Raw genomic sequence first — 22,395 nt, 5'->3', positions numbered from 1 at the left:
GGTGATGTAGTGATAGAGAGAGGGAGGGTGAGATGTGTGATAGAGAGAGGGAGGGTGAGATGTAGTGATAGAGAGAGGGAGGGTGAGATGTAGTGATAGAGAGAGGGAGGGTGAGATGTAGTGATAGAGAGAGGGAGGGTGAGATGTAGTGATAGAGAGAGGGAGGGTGAGATGTAGTGATAGAGAGAGGGAGGGTGAGATGTAGTGATAGAGAGAGGGAGGGTGAGATGTAGTGATAGAGAGAGGGAGGGTGAGATGTAGTGATAGAGAGAAGGGAGGGTGAGATGTGTAGTGATAGAGAGAGGGAGGGTGAGATGTAGTGATAGAGAGAGGGAGGGTGAGATGTAGTGATAGAGAGAGGGAGGGTGAGATGTAGTGATAGAGAGAGGGAGGGTGAGATGTAGTGATAGAGAGAGGGAGGGTGAGATGTAGTGATAGAGAGAGGGAGGGTGAGATGTAGTGATAGAGAGAGGGAGGGTGAGATGTAGTGATGAGAGAGAGGGAGGGTGAGATGTAGTGATAGAGAGAGGGAGGGTGAGATGTAGTGATAGAGAGAGGGAGGGTGAGATGTAGTGATAGAGAGGGTGAGGGAGGGTGAGATGTAGTGATAGAGAGAGGGAGGGTGAGATGTAGTGATAGAGAGAGGGAGGGTGAGATGTAGTGATAGAGAGAGGGAGGGTGAGATGTAGTGATAGAGAGAGGGAGGGTGAGATGTAGTGATAGAGAGAGGGAGGGTGAGATGTAGTGATAGAGAGAGGGAGGGTGAGATGTAGTGATAGAGAGAGGGAGGGTGAGATGTAGTGATAGAGAGAGGGAGGGTGAGATGTAGTGATAGAGAGAGGGAGGGTGAGATGTAGTGATAGAGAGAGGGAGGGTGAGATGTAGTGATAGAGAGAGGGAGGGTGAGATGTAGTGATAGAGAGAGGGAGGGTGAGATGTAGTGATAGAGAGAGGGAGGGTGAGATGTAGTGATAGAGAGAGGGAGGGTGAGATGTAGTGATAGAGAGAGGGAGGGTGAGATGTAGTGATAGAGAGAGGGAGGGTGAGATGTAGTGATAGAGAGAGGGAGGGTGAGATGTAGTGATAGAGAGAGGGAGGGTGAGATGTAGTGATAGAGAGAGGGAGGGTGAGATGTAGTGATGAGATGTAGTGAGGGAGGAGGGTGAGATGTAGTGATAGAGAGAGGGAGGGTGAGATGTAGTGATAGAGAGAGGGAGGGTGAGATGTAGTGATAGAGAGAGGGAGGGTGAGATGTAGTGATAGAGAGAGGGAGGGTGAGATGTAGTGATAGAGAGAGGGAGGGTGAGATGTAGTGATAGAGAGAGGGAGGGTGAGATGTAGTGATAGAGAGAGGGAGGGTGAGATGTAGTGATAGAGAGAGGGAGGGTGAGATGTAGTGATAGAGAGAGGGAGGGTGAGATGTAGTGATAGAGAGAGGGAGGGTGAGATGTAGTGATAGAGAGAGGGAGGGTGAGATGTAGTGATAGAGAGAGGGAGGGTGAGATGTAGTGATAGAGAGAGGGAGGGTGAGATGTAGTGATAGAGAGAGGGAGGGTGAGATGTAGTGATAGAGAGAGGGAGGGTGAGATGTAGTGATAGAGAGAGGGAGGGTGAGATGTAGTGATAGAGAGAGGGAGGGTGAGATGTAGTGATAGAGAGAGGGAGGGTGAGATGTAGTGATAGAGAGAGGAAGGGTGAGATGTAGTGATAGAGAGAGGAAGGGTGAGATGTAGTGATAGAGAGAGGAAGGGAGGGTGATAGAGAGAGGGAGGGAGGGTGATAGAGAGAGGGAGGGAGGGTGAGATGGAGTGATAGAGAGAGGAAGGGAGAGTGAGAGAGAGGGGGTGAGAGAGAGGGAGGGTGAGATGGAGTGATAGAGAGAGGAAGGGAGAGTGAGAGAGAGGGGGTGAGAGAGTGATATATAATGAGAAAAGTATCAGTCAAAAAGTGAGACGTGGGCTACTAAATCAACTGAAATACTTCCGAAATACACTGCTCCAAAAAAATAAAGGGAACACTTAAATAACACAAAGTAACTCCAAGTCAATCACACTTCTGTGAAATCAAACTGTCCACTTAGGAAGCAACACTGATTGACAATACATTTCACATGCTGTTGTGCAAATGGAATAGACAACAGGTGGAAACTATAGGCAATTAGCAAGACACCCCCAATAAAGGAGTGGTTCTGCAGGTGGCGACCACAGACCACTTCTCAGTTCCTATGCTTCCTGGCTGATGTTTTGGTCACTTTGAATGCTGGCGGTGCTTTCAATCTAGTGGTAGCATGAGACTGAGTCTACAACCCACACAAGTGGCTCAGGTAATGCAGCTCATCCAGGATGTCACATCAATGCGAGCTGTGGCAAGAAGGTTTGCTGTGTCTGTCAGCGTAGTGTCCAGAGCATGGAGGCGCTATCAGGAGACAGGCCAGTACATCAGGAGATGTGGAGGAGGCCGTAGGAGGGCAACAACCCAGCAGCAGGACCGCTACCTCCACCTTTGTGCAAGGAGGAGCACTGCCAGAGCCCTGCAAAATGACCTCCAGTAGGCCACAAATGTGCATGTGTCTGCTCAAACGGTCAGAAACAGACTCCATGAAGGTGGTATGAGGGCCCGACGTCCACAGGTGGGGGTTGTGATTACAGCCCAACACCGTGCAGGACGTTTGGCATTTGCCAGAGAACACCAAGATTAGCAAATTCGCCACTGGTGCCCTGTGCTCTTCACAGATGAAAGCAGGTTCACACTGAGCACATGTGACAGAAGTGACAGAGTCTGGAGACACCGTGGAGAACGTTCTGCTGCCTGCAACATCCTCCAGCATGACCGGTTTGGAGGTGGGTCAGTCATGGTGTGGGGTGGCATTTCTTTGGGGGGCCGCACAGCCCTCCATGTGCTCGCCAGAGGTAGCCTGACTGAAATTAGGTACCGTGATGAGATCCTCAGACCCCTTGTGAGACCATATGCTGGTGCGGTTGGCCCTGGGTTCCTCCTAATGCAAGACAATGCTAGACCTCATGTGGCTGGAGTGTGTCAGCAGTTCCTGCAAGAGGAAGGCATTGATGCTATGGACTGGCCCGCCCGTTCCCCAGACCTGAATCCAATTGAGCACATCTGGGACGTCATGTCTCGCTCCATCCACCAACGCCACGTTGCACCACAGACTGTCCAGGAGTTGGCGGATGCTTTAGTCCAGGTCTGGGAGGAGATCCCTCAGGAGACCATCCGCCACCTCATCAGGAGCATGCCCAGGTGTTGTAGGGAGGTCATACAGGCACGTGGAGGCCACACACACACTACTGAGCCTCATTTTGACTTGTTTTAAGGACATTACATCAAAGTTGGATCAGCCTGTAGTGTGGTTTTCCACTTTCATTTTGAGTGTGACTCCATATCCAGACCTCCATGGGTTGATAAATTTGATTTCCATTGATCATTTTTGTGTGATTTTGTTGTCAGCACATTCAACTATGTAAAGAAAAAAGTATTTAATAAGAATATTTCATAGGATGTGTTATTTTAGTGTTCCCTTTATTTTTTTGAGCAGTGTATATTGCTTTTCTTATATTTCCTCACCTTCAAAGTACTGTGCAGAGGGATCAACTGGGCAGCTGAGGGTCAGTCCTGCTCGCTCTGGACTGGCCTACAGAAGAAAATAACATTTTCAGACATTTCAAATACGAGACTCCTTTGACCTCTAGTGGCAGGGTATGGTAGTACAGACGTATTCTCTGTACTGAAATAGAAATAGTAACAGAGGAGCCCTTGCGTCTTATGGTGTCTCCCTGACGCACAATGAGCAGTAATGGCAGTACTATGGTGTAGCAGTAGTGATGGTAGTAGTGTTGGTATAGTATGGTAATAGTACCTGCTGTGATATGCTGGACACGGAGCTTCCTTTGCGCCTGATGGTGTCTCCCTGACAAACTGTGAGCAGCGAGGCCGGCATGATGGAGCGGAAGTCGTTGAAGGAGCGCCGTCGTGACGGGTCAGCCTCCTCGGCACCGGACAGCAGCGGGGCTCCCGCCCGCGGGAATAGCTTGGACAGCAGGGGCTCCTCTGTGTTGCTATAGCGACCGAAGGCCCGGGCCACGCCCAACAGGCAGGGCACAGTGTACCGGCACAGGTATTCTAGGGAGGAAGGGAGAGGGGTGAGAGAAAGAGACAGACAGGTGAACAACTGCTTTTTTCATTCTATGCTCTTTCTGTGTCCATCTACGTATATCACAACGTTTGTGAGGAGGACAAGAGAAATGAACTCAATAACTAACCTGGAACTAACATTTTCCTTAAACACTGTTGAAAGTGAAATGGTGACATAGGGAACATGCTAGTACCTTTATCATGGCTCTCTGGGTCCAGGCAGATGTCCAGCAGGACCTGCATTATGTCCATGATGGCCTCCAGGATCTGTCCTCGCAAGGTGTTATCTCGCTGGGCAACGTCAGATAGAAGAGTGCCCAGACAGAAGCAGAAGTTCTCTGCTACCGGCAGGATCTCTGTAGGACAGGAAGATAGACCATCAACCAGTCACAGGATGAATTCATACTGAATGCCATGAGACAGACAAACGCTTGCATCTCTTTCCTTACCAAGTCCCTTGCTTCCAGAGCTTTCTTCGATCCATTGAACTCTGGGAAGTCCCTTCAGCAGCCCCAACAGGTAGGGGATGATAGCGTCTTTGTGCTGCAATAAAAACATCAAATCGCAAAACACTCGAGCAAAAGCCACTAAACAGCTAAGGGTGCTGAGATAGTAGCCAGTTATTGGTCTGACAGGGTCAGGGACTCAAGGAACATCCGTCCCACATAAAGCATTATAAAACGCAACCATTAACAGAGTAGGCCTAGCTGCTTCAGTTCAATCTACCTGTAGGTCCGACTCGACCAGGAAGATGCCCAGAGCTATGACCGCATCCCTCCTTCTCTCGTCCAGCTGGAACACCCCTCTGAAATCTACTGGACACATGCATTGTAGCTTCTGGACCTGAAACAGAGATGAACAGCAAACATGTGGCTTGTATTTTGCTAACTAGTCAGTCCATCAGTCCTAACCGCCACCAATAGGGGGATAAAACAAATATGGTATCTTGCCCTATATCGCAGTTATTCAACCAGTGGGTCAAATCCTGGATGATGATTGGTTAAAACAGCATTCCAGCCCGTGTCTATTCCACATGTTACCGCCGGCTAAAGCTACGGAAGTTAAAATTCCTATTTACTCTGTTCCATCTGACTGTGCAATCCACTTTCTCATCAGCCCAGCCAGGCAATTTATACTCTTGATCACCACTATGAAAAGCATCTAAACATTATCATTTATTTTAGACTAACATTTAGTTTTCAACAGCAGAGATGTGTATAAACCTAGCTGTCTGTCTCTCCGACATTTGCAACATTGTTTCAATATTCAAATTGATATCCAGCTGTCCCATAGTAATGAACGAGCCTGGATGAAACAGACAGGCAGCTTTTCTCAGGCAGTCGAAATCATGAATCAGCATAATTTGTATGGATATATACAAAGAAATATCAATAGAAAACAGGTAGAACGAAACGAAGTGTGGCTAGTTTGCAGTCTTTCCAGCTTCAGTTTGAAGTAATTGTGTTTGCTGTGTTGTTGGCTAGCTCCTCTGAACAACAGTGTCCTGACGAGAGAGCACATTTTCTATGCCAGGTAAAATTTCGAATCATTAGCTCATTCTTACAGATGTATCCAAATAAATGTCACTAGAAAAAAGCTTTAAAATATGCAAATGCTGCTATTTTGTTGTTATTCTGGCTGCACTGTTTGGGTGACTAAGTTAGCCGTAGTTGGCTAGATAGAAAGAAAGGGATAATAACGTTGCCAGTCAGTGTGGCAATAGAACATTTAGAACGAACGAGTGGGTCACGTCCATAGATAAAGAACAAAAAGACTGACCGATAGGGTCGCGTCTCTGGCAACCGAACCGAAAGTAAGAACGACCAGCTGGCTCAGGTAGCAACCCTTGATTTGTGTCGGGACTATATCTTGTGGAAGGATGAAATAGATAATGCCCTTGAAGCCGGTGTTTGGAGAATAACAACACACGTACCAATATATCCTCCAAGCACCGGCTTCTCTGGCATAAAAAAAAAGTTGTTGCCAGCAGCACAGTTACAGTCACTAACGTTCTAGATAACATGAAAACAGCCTTACCAGCTCTGCTTGGGTGAGAAAAACGGTGACTGAGGTGTTCTCTCATTTGTGACTGGAAGTAGCTAGCAAGCTAGCCAACTTTAGCCAGTTAGCTTGGGTGCTTGACTGCCGTTGTGAGGTCAGCTGCAGTTACATTACAAAGCACGCTCATCCGTTTTTAGTGTAATTATGGCAAAAGAGTATTAAAAAAAAAAAAAAGATTATTTGGCTGATAGAAGAAAAACAATTCTACCTGCCACATTGGCTGGTGGACCAAAAAGTTGATTTCAGGCTCTAAACTAAATACATTTTGCTATCAAAGCTTGAGTTTTTAAATAAAATATGCTCTGAGAAGAACAACATTGTCAGGCAAGGCATATAGCTAATATGCTGTGATAATGTACAAGTCCTGTCTACTGCACAAACCTCTATCAGGTTAGATGAGGAGTGTTGCTGCACAACTATTTTCACGTCTCTCCAAAGATGTTCGATCGGGTTCAAGTCCGGGCTCTGGTTGGGCAACTCAAGAATATTCAGAGAGACTTGTCCTGAAGCCACTCCTGCATTGTCTTGGCTGTGTGCTTAGGGTCGTTGTCCTGTTGGAAGGTGAACCTTCGCCCCAGTCGGAGGCCCTGAGCAGGTTTTCATCAAGGATCTCTCTGTATTTGCTCTGTTCATCGATGCCTCAATCCTGACTAGTCTCTCAGTACCTGCCGCTGAAAAACATCCCTACAGCATGATGCTGCCACCATCATGCTTCACGGTACCAGGTTTCCTTCAGAAGTGACACTTTGCATTCAGGCCAACGAGTTCAATCTTGGATTCATCAGACCAGAGAATCCTGTTTCTCATGGTCTGAGAGTCTTTAGGTGCCTTTTACTGAAGAGTAGCTTCTGTCTGGTCACTACCATAAAGGCCTGATTGGTGTAGCGCTGCAGAGATGGTTGTCCTTCTGGAAGGTTCTCCCATCTCCACAGAGGAACTCTAGAGCTCTGGCAGTGACCATCAGGTTTTTAAAATTTTATTTTCCCTTTATTTATTTTAGTCAGTTTTCAATGGCGACCTAGGAACTGCCTTGTTCAGGGGCAGAACGACAGATTTGTACCTTGTCAGCTCGGGGATTCGAACTTGCAACCTTTCGGTTACTAGCCCAACACTCTCCCTGACCAAGGCCCTTCTCCCCTGATTGCTCCGTTTGGCCGGGCGGCCAACTCTAGGAAGAGTCTTGGTGGTTCCAAACCTCCTACATTTAAGAATGATGGAGGCCACTGTGTTCTTGAGGACCTTCAATGCTGCAGACATTTTTTGGTACCTTTCCCCAGTTTTGTGCCTTGGCGGACAATTCCTTCGACCTCATGGCTTGGTTTTTGCTCTGACATGCACTGTCAACTGTGGGACCTTATATAGACAGGTGTGAGCCTTTCCAAATCATGTCCAATCAATTTAATTCACCACAGGTGGACTCCAAGCAAGTTGCAGAAACATCTCAAGGATGATCAATGGAAACAAAATGCACCTGAGCTCAATTGAGTCTCATAGCAAAGGGTCTGAATACTTATGTAAATAAGGGATTTTATTTTTAATAAATTGAAAACAGATTTTTAGAAATGTTTGCTACTTTGCTATTATTGGGTATTTTGTGTCGATTACTGAAGTTTTTTAATTTATTTAATTCATTTTAGAATATGGGCTGTAACGTAACAAAATGTGGAAAAAGTGAACAGGTCTGAATACTTTCCTATGGCACTGTATGTAGTGCTCAAATCTCTGACACCTGAACCGTGATGTGGACAATTATTGTTTTAGGAAAGTAAAACCCCCCCAAAGTATGCTACATATCGAAACGCAAGGAATGGTGTTTTGGTAATTTTTTATATACTGTTTTTAAGGACACGTAAATGTGTCTCATTTGGCCAATATCACTTGTTTATTATACAAAATGAACAAGGGCTACTTATATTCAAACCAACAGTCTTTATAGGCATGACTGTTGTACACAGTTCTAAACAAAAATGATCAATTTACAGGTGGTTTTAACCTCCAGCAAATGTTATAACGGCAGCCATATTGGATTTGAAGCAAAAAAATAAAAGGTAATCTGTGATTGGCCCTTTGACTTAATCGCACGACTGGTGGCTATAGATACAAAATCACTTAAGGAACCTTGGACCCGAAAAGTTTTTATTTCTATGTCTGAGCCCACTTGTTTTCCGTAGAGCCTATTACAATAGCCACATCAACATATTTGCTGTATGCATTGTATGCATTATTTCCAGGCATGACCATACAGCACTGAATGAGTGCAACAAGTTCACATTTACCATAATGAGTTTATATTTCCACCTATTGTATCTGTCTGTTTACAGTTATAATGCTATTTATGTGTGTAGGGCAGACAGCTGACTATTTGTATAACAAATTTGAGCAATATCAGAGCTTGTAATATTGGGTTACATAAGTTTGTGGCCACTCCCCCCTCCAGCCTGGTATTATTCTGCACTGTTTGAGTTAAGGGGTGGTGACATCAATTTCACCACTTTTGCAGTAAAACATTTTTACACAACCATCCATTTCATAGATGGGAGATATGGTTGTGTTTTGTTATACCTTGCCACTATTGATGACTTCCAGTTTTTTAATAGAGTTTGGCTGACAGTTCCTCCCACGCAGCTTTCCTGCCAACCGCTGAATAATTAGCCACGCAAATACAACACACCCCAAATCATGTTGTTGGTTTTATATGACTGTGATATGTGAAATAAGGCAAATTATGTCTGTTGAAATCATTAACCGTATGGTTGAAATAAAGAATTCAGCACATTCAAGTAAATAGTAAATCAATCAATGACCAATGTTGACAAATAAATGGGGGCGTTAACTCATTTGACAGCTTGATAACTAATGGCTATACTAACTTCCTCATTCTGATGGAATGACAATCGACCATATCATCGACAGACAGCTAAAGGCGTACCTAGCTAATTGTTTGCTAGTTATTAAACTAGGTTGTCAGTATGGGCTAGTTCGTTTTGCAAGGCACGGTGCTCCGGGTAGGCGGAGTTTGGTCATCTTAGACCTTTCCATTGGTCCTTAAATGCAATCTTCATCCTCCTGGGCACCGGGTCATGCAAAACGAACTAGCCCAAAGTGTAAAACTGCCTTGTTGCTGTATCGTGTTCCGATGTGGAATGACAAGCCAAAGCAAGGGCCTTGTTTGAGAATGAATGACTAACATAGCTAGCTAAGTTAGTAAACTGTTTCTCCAACAGCTGTGTAGCTTATGGAAAACGAGTAGCTAGCGAGTAGCTGGTCTCGATAGCATCGCACATCACTATGAGTTAGCCATGTACATATAGCAACAAGGTACACATGTAATGTTAACCGAACCTAATAGCCAACTTAGCTAGCATTACCTCACTAATGCTTTTAAATCATTCAGACTCACCTTATCTATTGGCGCAGGGCGGTGTGCGGCCAAAGAGCGCGCCAAGGACAAGACAGTATTGAAATAAAACCCTCTGGTTCCTGTTGCTTTCGCAGACATTTTTATAATTCAACACAAACAGGTAGTAAGAACATTTTACAGCGCTTACCACTGCGAAGAGGGCAAGCTAACTAGATAGCGGACACCAACAACTACGGCGAGCACGTGAGTTCATACGGCGCAGTACAAGGTCATTAGAAAAATGCGTTGTTAATGGTAAGCAATGATCAAGGTTTTGAAGTCAAACAATTTGAGAACTCGAATGTTTCTCAAATCATGTCTGCTGAGAACCAGAAATTGAAGAATTATATAAGATGAATTAAATGTCAAATGTTCCAGTTGGGTTGACAATGAATAGGGGATTATAAACAATAGGTTTGAAGGCTCATGTGGTCACACAAACATCTTGATGTGGGAGGATGCAGCTTTAGGACCTTGACGATAACTACTCCTGTTATCTTATTCTATGGTATTATGGTCTGCAAACAATACTTCAGTTGTAAGATGCCCAAAACACTTTAAAAATCACCCTGTCATAAGAGGCAAACAGACTCAATCATCTTGTTTACAATCCTTTACACTCTTTAATGCACACATGGCATATTCAAAATCCCAAACGCAAATGTTACAAATGTCTCTCAGGCACTACAATCTGCAATGGCTGTGCATGGTCTTTCAATAAAACATGCTTACATAAGATCTTGTCTTTGAGCATAAAAAATATATGTATCTTACATTGGGCAGACCATGACAGTGGCAAATGTATTGTTTCATTAAAAATGTCTATTAGGTTTTGCAAAAGATACATCTAGACATCTTAATTAAAAATTGGTGTCCCCACCCCCTCCACTAACACTACCAAGAAAATATGTGTGAATTAATGTATACCTACTCGATAAGTGCCAGGTAACATTACCAGGCAATATCTCATCACATTGAATTACTCAAGGCTGCATTACAAAGATGGTCTGGTAAGCTATACTGTCAACTAGTACCAGTAGATTTGATAAATATCTCGGCAAGGCATCATTACAATGTGTTACTGGCTATATCAAATTAACACTTAATCATTGTTTTTAAAGTGTTATTGTATCATACTGTAACTCAGTGAGGAAAAACTGACCCAACTAAGACATGCAACATGAATCATTTCAATTTTAGACATTAGTAGCACTAGAGATGTTATACCAGATTTTTAAAACCATCATAAATTACATTTGCAGGCACAAACAATCATTATGTAAATATATTTCTGATGTTTCACATTTACAACTGCAAAGTCCCTCACCATCTCAATCTTGGTCAGTTTTTATGTAATTCACTTGAAAAGTTTTGGTTCATTCTATACTGTACAACATGTTCATCTCTGTAGTCGACAGACACCAAAAAACAGAGATCCTATTAAAAATACTATTTAATTAGGATTCTCATTCTTAATTCTATGCCAAAACAGGGTTATGACAACCATAGAATAAGAATGAGTAGTAATTCAAAACTGTTCTTATTTTAACTATTAATATTATACTACTACATCCAGTGCTGTGAAAAAGTATTTGCTCCCTTTCTAAATTTGACTGAATGTTATCAGGTCTTCAACCAAAACCTAATACAAGATAAAGGGAACCTGAGTGAACAAATAACAACAATCACTTACTTATTTCATGAACAAAATTATGCTGCAACACTGAATGCCCCTCTGTGAAAAAGTAATTGCCCCCTTACACTCAATAACTGGTTGTGCCAGCTTTAGCTGCAATGACTTCAACCAAACATTTCCTGTAGTTCTTGATCAGTCTCTCAAGTCGCTGTGGAGGAATTTTGGCCCACTCTTCCATGCAGAACTGCTTTAACCTCTATGGGATCGGTGTCCCTAAACTGGGACGGTTGTTGCTAACGTGAGCTAATGTGACTAGAATGACAACAGCCAACTTTCCAGGACATAGACATGTCTTATATGGGCAGAAAACTTAAATTATTGTTAATCTAACTGCAGTGTCCAATTTACAGTAGCTATTACAGTAAAAAAAAAAATAGCATGCTATTTATTGAGTGCACAACAACAAAACACTTATCACAGCATCTGGTTTGATACATTCACCTCTGAAGGTAAATAAATGTACTTACATTCAGTAATCTTGCTCTGATTTGTCATACTGAAGGTCCAAGAGATATAATGTAGCATAGTTTTGTTTGATAAAATCAATTTTTATATTAAAATGTTGGAACTGGGTTCTACAGTTTGAACCCCTGCTGCCTCTAGTGGCCAAAATCTAAATGACACCTAGACTCCTATGATTGACCGTTGGTGTAAGGTTCTTACTGTGGAATGCCTGGTTTGGTTTTTGCTAGGCATATACAGACTCATGACCTCCAAAAGGTTGACAAGTTTGCCATAAAGCACCTGGATGATCATCAAGACTCTTGGAAGCAGGGCCAGTCCTTGCTGTTCTGCCACCCTAGGTGAGACCAAAAAATGCTGCCCCTCTCAAAATTAGAAGTCCCAGTAAGCAAAATGTTAAATAAAATAAGTATATATTTTTTATTATTTGTAAACTCAGGTTCCCTTTTGATTGAAGATCTGATAACATTCAGTATTAAAAAAATATGCAAAAATAGAGAAACTCAGAAAGGGGGCAAATACTTTTTCAAGGCACTGTACATATAGTAGCTCTCTACCATAAAGATATCTCTGAATATAATGATATAAGGCATTGTGTTGCAATTGTACTCAGGTATGTAAAGCAGCTACATTTCAGACCTGCATTAAACCTGGAAAACAACACCCATGTGACACGTGAACAGGCATGTCTGTTGTAGTGCCATCATGTGTATGAACGACGGCCTCCACATCTCTACCAGACCCATTTCACTGGGTCACACCATCGTGTTAAATATACAACATGGTCTTTGGAGTTAAAAGCCTTTGATCCTCCTCCTCTCTCATTTCAAGTTTTTTCCTTTGATTTACATCACATTTTATTGGGTTTTTAGCTATAAGTATTGTTTCATCTTTGATTAATGTACAACATAAGATGTTAATAATAGCAATTAGTGAACTGAAGCACTGTTGGTCTAAGACACTGCTCTGGAATGATACAGTGTTCCCATTATTCCAGTCATATAGGCCAAATCTTTCCACCCTACCCATGTGCCCTTGCTCACTCCCCCCTGTGGATATACAGAAGAACAGAGGATGTAGGTATAAACAATATGATAGTAGTATCCCCAATAGGATCATAGGCGAAGTGCACTCATCCCCAGATTGTTTACACTTATCATGGCTGCATTTCATTCCAACTGACTAAAGCAAACAATGGCAGGGGACAGAGACCAACTTTTTTGAAATGAAATATAACCAGCCATGTCAGATCTGTAAGGAGGTAGCAAGTCATGGATAACCTAAGGAAAGGGCAGAGGGATTGGGTTTGGAATCAAGCCATAGCCCCGCCCTGCCGGGGGTTCTCCACTCCGCTGGTTGTCACGGAAACGTGATCTCAGTCAGTCTTCCAGACTTTGTTAAGGACCTTCACCACCTCCTCGTAGATTATGAAGACGATGGCTACGTCCATACACACCCTGCCCAGCCTGGGGACTGTACCCTTATAGAACCTGGGGAGACAGGAAATAATGAAGGAAGGAGGCAAAGAGCAGACAGGATCAATACAATTATATCTGATACAAATCGATAAATGAGACAGGAGGTCAAAGTTAGTGTGTACAGAGACACTTACGCTTTAGGTCCCTCATGCTTCATGATCTTGACGGCACAGTCCAGGGTGCTTTTGTACTTGTGAGCCTCCAGACCCTGTTAGTAGAGAAAGGGACGGGGTTTAACTAACGAAACAATAGTATAGTAAAAAGTATAGTAAAAGAGATTCAATTCACTGCATGTGACCAGGCCATTAATAATGGTGGTGTGTACCTGCATCCTGGTTTTGATGACATCCAGAGGAGTGTTTCCAAACACACTGACAGCTCCAGCGAAGGCTCCGAATGCTCCCGTGACCAGAGGGTTAATGGCCTTGTTAGGATCTTCACCTAGGGAACAGAGCGAGAGACAGAGCAGTGAGACACTCTGGATAAACACACACACACACACACACACACAGGAGAGAAGGGTTCAAACTCAGTCGATCACACACACCTTTGTACCAGTTCCTTAGAGATGTCATGACGTAGAAGCGGATGGCCTGGTTGGATCCCTGTTTCAGTACCGTGGCTGTCAAACCCTGGTACGTCCCCCTCAGGCCTGGAGGAGACACAGATAACACAACACCATAACACATCAACACACAGGTCGGACTGCCTTCTGAGAATTCGTAGGCGAGCAAGTGAAACTACATAGCCATCCGTTCTATTGGCAAACATGCAATTAATTGGGAAAAAAAAAAAAAAAACGATGATCTACGAGCAAGATTAAACTACCAATGGGACATTAAAATGTATTATCTTATGTTTCACCGAGTCGTGGCTGAACGATGACATGAAAATCATACAGCTGGTAGGTTTTACACCGTATCGAAAGGATAGAACAACAGCCTCTGGTAACACAAGGGGTGGCTGCCTATGTATATTTGTAAACAACAGCTTTTGCACAATATCTCAGGAAGTCTCAAGGTTTTGCTCACCTGAGGTGGAGTATCTCATGATAAGCACTATCTACCTAGAGAGTTGAGTTTCTCTGTATTTTTTGCAGCTGTCTGCATACCACCACAGACCGATGCTGGAACTAAGACCGCACTCAATGAGCTGTACACCGCCATAAGCAAACAGGAAAAACGCTCATCCAGGTGACGCTCCTAGTGGCCAGGGACTTTAATGCAGGGAAACCTAAATCCATTTTACCAAATTTCCACCAGCATGTTGAATGTGCAACCAGAGGAATATTTAAAAAAAAAATTTAATTAAGAAAACTCTAGACCACCTTCACTCCACACACAGAGACGAGTACAAAGCTCTCCCTCACCCTCTATTTGACAAATCTGACTGTAATTCTATCCTCCTGATTCCTGCTTACAAGCAAAAATTAAAGCAGGAAGCACCAGTGGTCGGATGAAGCAGATGCTAAGATAAAGGCTGTTTTGCTAGCACAGGCTGGAATATGTTCGGGATTCTTCCGATGGCATTGAGGATTAAACCACATCAGTCACTCGCTTCATTAATAAGTGCATCGATGACGTTGTCCCCACAGTGCCTGTACGTACATGCCCCAACCAGAAGCCATGGATTACAGGCAACATTCGCACTGAGCTAAAGAGTAGAGATGCCGATTTCAAGGAGCGGGACTCTTAACCTAGAAGCATATAAGAAATCCCGCTATGCCCTCAGACGAACCATCAAAAAGGCAAAGCGTCAATACAGGATTAAGATCGACTCGTAACACACTGGCTCCGACGCTCATTGCAGGACTTGCAGACTATTACAGACTACAAAGGGAAGCACACCAGAGACCTGCCCAGTGACACGAGCCTACCAGATGAGCTAAACTACTTCTATGCTCGCTTCGAGGCAAGTAACACTGAAACATGCATGAGAGCATCAGCTGTTCCAGACAACTGTGTGATCACGCCCTCTCCGCAGCCAATGTGTATAAGACGTTTAAACAGGTCAACATTCACAAGGCCAGACGGATTACCAGGACATGTACTTAGTGCATGCGCTGACCAACTGGCAAGTGTCTTCCCTGACATTTTCAACCTCTCCCTGTCGGAGTCTGTAATACCAACATGTTTCAAGCAGACCATCATAGTGCCTCTGCCCAAGACTGCCTAAACAACAACCGACCCGTAGCACTCACGTCTGTAGCCATGAAGTGCTTCGAAAGGCTGGTCATGGCTCACATCATCACCATTATCCCAGAAACCCAAGACCCAATCAATTTGCATACTGCCCTATCAGATCCACAGAGAATGCAATCTCTATTGCACTCCACACTGCCCTCACTCACCGAGATAAGAGCCATATGTGAGAATGCTGATAATTGACTACAGCTCAACATTCAACACCATACTCCCCTCCAAGCTCATCACCAAGTTTAGGACCCTGAGACTGAACACCTCCCTCTGCAACTGGATCCTGGACTTCCTGACGGGTCAACCCCAGGTGGTGAGGGTAGGCAACAACATCTGCCACGCTGATCCTCAACATGGGGGCCCCACAGGGGTGTATGCTTAGTCCCCTTCTGTACTCCCTGTTCACCCACAACTGTGTGGCCAAGCTCGACTCCAACACTTATCAAGTTTGCTAAGGACAACATTGATAGGCCTGATCACCGGCGATGATGAGACAGCCTACAGGGAGGTCGGCAGTGACCTGGCAGTGTGGTTCCAGGATAACAACCTCTTCCTCAATGTCAGTAATACCAAGGAGCTGATTGATGACTACAGCAAAGGGGGGAGGGAGGAAATCGGCAGGGCTGGAATGGAGAGGGTCAAGAGTTTAAAATGAAAAGATGAGGATTTGAGTGCCCATTACACAAGTTCTAGAGCTGCACCATTGAAAGAATCTTGACTGGCTGCATCACTGCAACACCCACAAACGCATGGCGGTACAGAGGATGGTGCGGACAGCCCAGTACATCACTGGAGCTGAGCTCCCTACCATCCAGGACCTCTATATCAGGCGGTGTGAAAGGAATGCCCAGATTATTATTATTATTTTAACTTCGGCTACCCAAGCCATAGACTGTTCTCTTTGGTTCCGTACGGCAAGCGGTACCAGAGCATCAAGTCTGACACCAACAGGCTCCTGAACAGCTTCTTTCCCCAAGCCATAAGACAGCTAACAAAATGGCTATACGGACTATCTGCATTGATCCTGTTATTTTTACACCGACTCTGCACACTCACAGGACTCTACATACTCACTCACACACTGACACTCCAACAGCTACATGATGGGTCTGTAGACACCACACCCTCTCTTCTGTCTGTGGTTCAGGTGGCAGCAATGTTCCCTCAAAAAAAATGAGGCAATAGAATCCTACTCCGATGCGTTCTGCCTACAACAAAATCTCTTGAATTGTTTGTTTTGTTTTGGTATGTTGCATTGAAAGTGGTTAATATTGCATTGATTTAATCACAATTGCCACAGTAAAGGAAAACATTGATAGGGTTAACAGGGAAAACTCTAGAACAGTGGTCACAAAACTTTTCCTTGTCAAGATCACTTTGAGTCAAAACGCAAGCCAAGATCTACCGCTCAGATTTATTTTTAAACATGACTTAAAGAAACGTAAGCCTGTGCATCATTAACCAATTAAAAACAGTACTGTAGCAAATGAGGTTTGTGCAGTAAGCTATAGGCCCAATACATTGTCACCACATATTGGCTTTGCTTGAATTGCCCTGCCAATGCATTGCTGTTCGGGCCATTTTTTGGAGGTAGGCTATATGATCACACCGGTAATAGATCCTTTGATGTATTACTTGTGAGTCACAGCTGAGTGAGCATACATTTAAATAATTCGCTTTTTATTTTACTGGGCTGATGGTGCCTGCATCTAATGGTCAGTCTCAGTGCAGAGAGAACGCAGCAGACTGAGGGTCCCCCTCTCAACATCCCTCCGCTGACACGGACCAAAAAGGGAAACAGTCTTCCAGCTGATGGTGAAACTCGAGTCGCACCACATAATTTTTTGCCTCATGTACAAATTCAAGTTGTTACTCCTATGAACAGAGAAAGTGAAATATTCCTTGAGCCGCTAATAATAACAACAACGCAAGCCATCACAAGCCATCACAAGATACATTTTCCTACTCATTCATTTCTGCTGCAGTGCTTGTTGTAGCGATGAGTTGAAATAGGAAGAACGCACATTTTATGGCTTATAAAATTGTTGAATACAAAGTGTTGACAGTGCTGAATAAGAACTTAAACATGAACACACTCATAAAAACAGCAGCTCTTTGCTGTATTCGTTGACAGCCTCTCTCTAGTCACGGTTTTAAACGTTTTGAAATCTCACAGTATCAACTTTGTTGTAGCCTTTCATGCCTGCTACGTTACTGCAGACACTGTAATCTCAGATTACCAGCAGTAGGCCTATAGAGCACTTGATTAGCTCTCCGGGCCCGCCGGGAAGGCAGCGTTTGTACCTTCAGACACATGAAATGGTTCAAAATGGCAACAGTTCACCTGATTCGGGTGCGCCTACAAACAGCCCCAGACAACAAAAAGAAATAGGAACAGGAATAGCTTTATGTTTGGGTTTTTTACAGAAATGTTTGCCGATCGACTAGGAATGCCTTGGAGATCGACCGGTTGGTGACCACTGCTCTAGAAAGTTGAGTGAAGTTCAATCTCGTGCTTCTCTCTGTGGGCTGATATTTATTCTGTGCAGCAGTCCTGGGGGAGCTGAGAGGCAGTCTCGGGGGAACATTGGGTGGCAGTAAACTCACCGTGTCGGTCTCGCTTCCTTACCTTCTGTTCTGACGATCTCCCTGACTCCATGGAAGAATCCCCGGTACTTTGGGTTGGCTGACGATTGGTCATGGATAAACTTTACCTGAAATGACAAGAGGACAACACAGATTCAAGTTATATGCAGACCTTTGTTTATTCAAACTAGTAACGTCACAGACCGATACATGCAGATAACGGTTTAAGATTTCCTTAAGTCATTTAAGACACACACACCTTGACCGTCTCCATGGGGCAGACCACCACCACAGCCTCAGCCACTCCAGCCCCCAGCCCACAGAGAAGACCCCGGGTACTGTCCAGCTTCCCACTCTCATCACGCATCTTATTACTGAGGAACTCAAACACACCAAACCTGATAGAGAGAGAGAGGATGTCAGGGATTTATTGAAAATGGACCGAGACAGAGGATGAGGCAAAGGGATGGACAGTATGTGTGTACCTGACAGCTGCTTTGGGTATGGAGCCATAGAGCAGTGAGCTGAGCCCTCTGTATAGACCCCTCACCCCATGACCGTCTACCGTCTGCTTCACACAGTCAACTACAGGGAGGGTAAGGAAGAGACGGAAAGAGAATCAGAGTGAGAGAGGACACAAAAACATACAGTCAACTGCAGATATTTCAAATCACTTTTGAGTTGGTTTTTTTTTTGCATGGTGTTTTGTGCATGTTATCTGTGGGACATTAAACAGTATTTTAGCAAATAACTTTGTACGGGTACAGGAAACTGTTAGTGAGAGTCATGGTGCTAGCAGCTACAGTTAAGTCCAGGAGAGTGAACTCTCAGTACTGACTGACAAACATGTTGTTTCAAACAGACTCCAGGTCAAAGTTCAGTGACTCTGAACATACAGATAACACAGCTAGGCTGAACACAAACACACAGAGGAAGCTCTGAAGTTCTCAGGAAAGGCACTGGCACTCACTAGCAGTGTAGTGGTGTGGGGGCTGTGCTTCGGCAAAGTGGGTCTGATTATATCCTGCCTGATTGGCCCTGTCCGGGGGTATAAGTCGGACAGGGCCACAGTGTCTCCCGACCCCTCCTGTTTCAGCCTTCAGTAATTATGCTGCAATAGTTTTTCCTAGCCACTGTGCTTCTACATCGGCATTGCTTGCCGTTTGGGGTTTTAGGCTGGGTTTCTGTATAGAACTTTGTGACATCGGCTGATGTAAAAAGGGCTTTATAAATAAATTTGATTGATATAGCCGCTGTTTTAATACAAACATTTCCACTTTGGACCTCTCCTATTGATTTACAGATCCCTTGCTCAAGGCTTTTTATTAATCTGACATGTAAGGCCTACTGTAAGGCCTACTGTAAGGCCTCATGCAAACAGCTGCTGACACCCACACAGTATTCAAAAGCATGTTGTGTCTCAGCGATGGCAGGGACAACACAAAAACCTCAGATGATGTAAATAAAATATGGTCTAAGCTACAAAATATGCGAATATGAGAAGTCTAAGTTAATGCGTTTTTGGATATTTGACAATTCCTGTTTAAAAAAAATGATTAAACAGTTTGACAGCCCTGTTTTTTTTAGCTTTTAAATTATAACAAACTCAACTGTTTATCTTTTCCAGTGATGAAGACATGGATGTCTCATGGTAGGGTGGGCTATGCAAAATGGGTCAACTGAATGTTTTGGCATTTGGGTCCAAAAAGTTACTTTAACCTTCTTCCATGGGTAAACATGTATGGAAAGTTTTTGTTTAAAACAAATGGGATGCTGTCAAAAAAACAAATAGTTCCCTCTCCAGTTTAGAGGCAACTGTTGGCAAGATGTATCAGTGCACCAGGTCTGGAACCAAGAGGATCCTTAAACTTCTTAGGGCTGAAATCCCGCTAAAGACAACAGCCAGTGAAAGTGCAGGGCGACAAATTCAAAACAACAGAAATCCCATAATAAAAATTCCTCAAACAGAAGTATTTCACACAATTTTAAAGAAATACTTCTTGTTAATCCCACCACAGTGTCCGATTTCAAATAGGCTTTACGGCGAAAGCACCACAAACGATTATGTTAGGTCAGAGCCAAGTCACAGAAAAACACAGCCATTTTTCCAGCCAAAGAGAGGAGTCACAAAAATCAAAAATAGCGATAGAATTAATCACTAACCTTTGATGATCTTCATCAGATGAAACTCATAGGACTTCATGTTACACAATACATGTATGTTTTGTTCGATAAAGTTCATGTTTATATCAAAATATCGCAGTATACATTGGCGTGTAACGTTCAGTAGTTCCAAAACCATCCGGTGATTTTGCAGAGAGCCACATCAATTTACAGAAATTCTCATAATAAATGTTGATGAAAATACAAGTGTTATGCATGGAACTTTAGATACACTCCTTAATGCAACCGCTGTCAGATTTTAAAAAAGCTTTACGGAAAAAGCAAACCATGCAATAATCTGAGTATGGAGCTCAGAGACCAAAGAAGCCAAAAAGATATCCGCCATATTGTGCAGTCAGCAGAAGTCAGAAATAACATTATAAATATTCACTTACCTTTGATGATCTTCATCAAAATGCACTCCCAGGAATCCCAGTTCCACAATAAATGTTTGTTTTGTTCGATAATGTCCATAATTTATGTCCAAATAGCTACTTTTAGTTAGCGCGTTCTATAAACAAATCCAAAACTCACGAAGCACGTTCACTAGTTGCAGACGAAAAGTCAAAAAGGTCTGTTACAGTCCGTAGAAACATGTCAAACGATGTATAGAATCAATCTTTAGGATGTTTTTAACATAAATCTTCAATAAATGTTCCAAGCGGAAAATTCCTTTGTCTTCAGAAAAGCAATGGAACGCGAGCTAACTCTCACACGAAGGAACGTCATGAGCTTGTGGCAATCTGCCAGACCACTGACTCAAAGAGCCCTTATGAGCCCCTCCTTTACAGTAGAAGCCTCAAACATGTTTCTAAAGACTGTTGACATCTAGTGGAAGGAAGTGCATTATGACCAACATTCCACTATATCTTCAATAGGGAATGAGTTGAAAAAACAACCAACCTCAGATTTCCCACTTCATGGTTGGATTTTTTCACAGGTTTTTGCCTGCCATATGATTTCTGTTATACCTCACAGACATCATTCAAACAGTTTTAGAAACTTCAGAGTGTTTTCTGTCCAAATATACTAATAATATGCATATATTAGCAACTGGGACTGAGTAGCAGGCAGTTTACTCTGGGCACCTTATTCATCCAAGCTACTCAATACTGCCCCCAGCCATAAGAAGTTAACAGCTTCTACCCCCAAGCCATGAGACTGCAAACAAGACAGAAAATTAGCTAGTCAAACAGCTACCAGGACTACCTGCATTGACCCTTTTTTGCACACACACTGGACTCTACCCACGCATACTAAAACTGACAACCCAATACACACACACTACACACACACACACACGCTTTAACACTCACCACATACAGTATACTGCTGCAACCTAGTCACTTTACCCCTACTATGTACAGTACCAGTCAAAGGTTTGGACACACCTACGCATTGAAGAGTTTCTTTATTTGTGCTATTTTTTACATTCTAGAATAATAGTGAAGACATCAAAGCTATGAAATAACACATATGGAATCATGTAGTAATCAAACAAGTGTTAAACAAATCAAAATATACTACAATATTCTGCAGCGATACAACATTACATCTGGTTTGCACTCAGTGGGATAATCAATTGTTTTTCAACAGGACAATGACCCAACACACCTCCAAGCTGTGTAAGGGCTATTTGACCAAGAAGAAGAGTGATGGAGTGCTGCATCAGATGACCTGGCCTCCAATCACCCGACTTGCACCCCAACTGAGATGGTTTGGGATGAGTTGGACCGCAGAGTGAAAGAAAAGCAGCCAACAAGTGCTCAGCATGTGGGAACTCCATCAAGACTGTTGGAAAGCATTCCTCATGATGCTGGTTGAGAGAATGCCAAGAGTGTGCAAAGTTGTCATCAAGGCACTTTAAAGAATTTAAAATCTATTTTGATTTGTTTAACACTTTTTTGGTTACTACATTATTCCATATGTGTTATTTCACAGTTTTTGATGTCTTCACTATTATTCTACAATGTCGAAAATAGTACAAATAAAAGAAAAACCCTTGAATGAGTAGGTGTGTCCTAACTTTTGACTGGTACCGTACATACATACTACCTCAATTACCTCGTACCCATGCACATCGACTCGGTACTGGAACTCCCTGTATATAGCCAAAAAATGGTTAACTTATTATTTTTATTCATTGAATTTATTCCTCATGTCACTTTCTATTTAAATGAATACAATCTTTAACTCTGCATTGTTGGA

General features: G+C 43.3%; 2 protein-coding genes across 5 annotated transcripts in view; both read right to left on the bottom strand.

Annotated features, from left to right (window-relative positions):
- Positions 1–11,446, bottom strand: part of LOC112219586 (phosphatidylinositol 4-kinase alpha-like) — a 41,158-nt gene extending 29,712 nt beyond the window's left edge. For 2 of the 3 annotated variants that reach the window (XM_042302158.1, XM_042302159.1), the window contains exons 1-6: positions 9,608–11,445; positions 4,873–4,989; positions 4,596–4,689; positions 4,341–4,502; positions 3,872–4,134; positions 3,580–3,646 (exon numbers count right to left, since the gene is read on the bottom strand). In XM_042302158.1, the coding sequence (XP_042158092.1) occupies positions 3,580–3,646; positions 3,872–4,134; positions 4,341–4,502; positions 4,596–4,689; positions 4,873–4,989; positions 9,608–9,706 (802 nt within the window). In that variant the 5' untranslated portion in view covers positions 9,707–11,445. Of the gene's footprint in view, positions 1–3,579; positions 3,647–3,871; positions 4,135–4,340; positions 4,503–4,595; positions 4,690–4,872; positions 4,990–9,607 lie in introns of all 3 variants that reach the window. The other variant, XR_006079444.1, reaches the window with a different exon arrangement.
- Positions 11,447–11,698: 252 nt separating this feature from the next.
- The window catches only part of slc25a1b (slc25a1 solute carrier family 25 member 1b), a 21,370-nt gene continuing 10,673 nt past the window's right edge, over positions 11,699–22,395 (bottom strand). For both annotated transcript variants that reach the window (XM_024380951.2, XM_024380950.2), the window contains exons 3-9: positions 18,510–18,609; positions 18,284–18,422; positions 18,068–18,152; positions 13,791–13,895; positions 13,569–13,684; positions 13,378–13,451; positions 11,699–13,255 (exon numbers count right to left, since the gene is read on the bottom strand). In XM_024380951.2, coding sequence (XP_024236719.1) covers positions 13,141–13,255; positions 13,378–13,451; positions 13,569–13,684; positions 13,791–13,895; positions 18,068–18,152; positions 18,284–18,422; positions 18,510–18,609 — 734 coding nt within the window. In that variant the 3' untranslated portion in view covers positions 11,699–13,140. The remainder of the gene's footprint in view (positions 13,256–13,377; positions 13,452–13,568; positions 13,685–13,790; positions 13,896–18,067; positions 18,153–18,283; positions 18,423–18,509; positions 18,610–22,395) is intronic.

Source organism: Oncorhynchus tshawytscha, linkage group LG20, assembly GCF_018296145.1.
Source record: "Oncorhynchus tshawytscha isolate Ot180627B linkage group LG20, Otsh_v2.0, whole genome shotgun sequence".
NCBI classification, from domain to species: domain Eukaryota; kingdom Metazoa; phylum Chordata; class Actinopteri; order Salmoniformes; family Salmonidae; genus Oncorhynchus; species Oncorhynchus tshawytscha.
The sequence above is the reverse complement of the archived record's forward strand: the minus strand, read 5'-3'. Positions and strand labels throughout refer to the sequence as shown.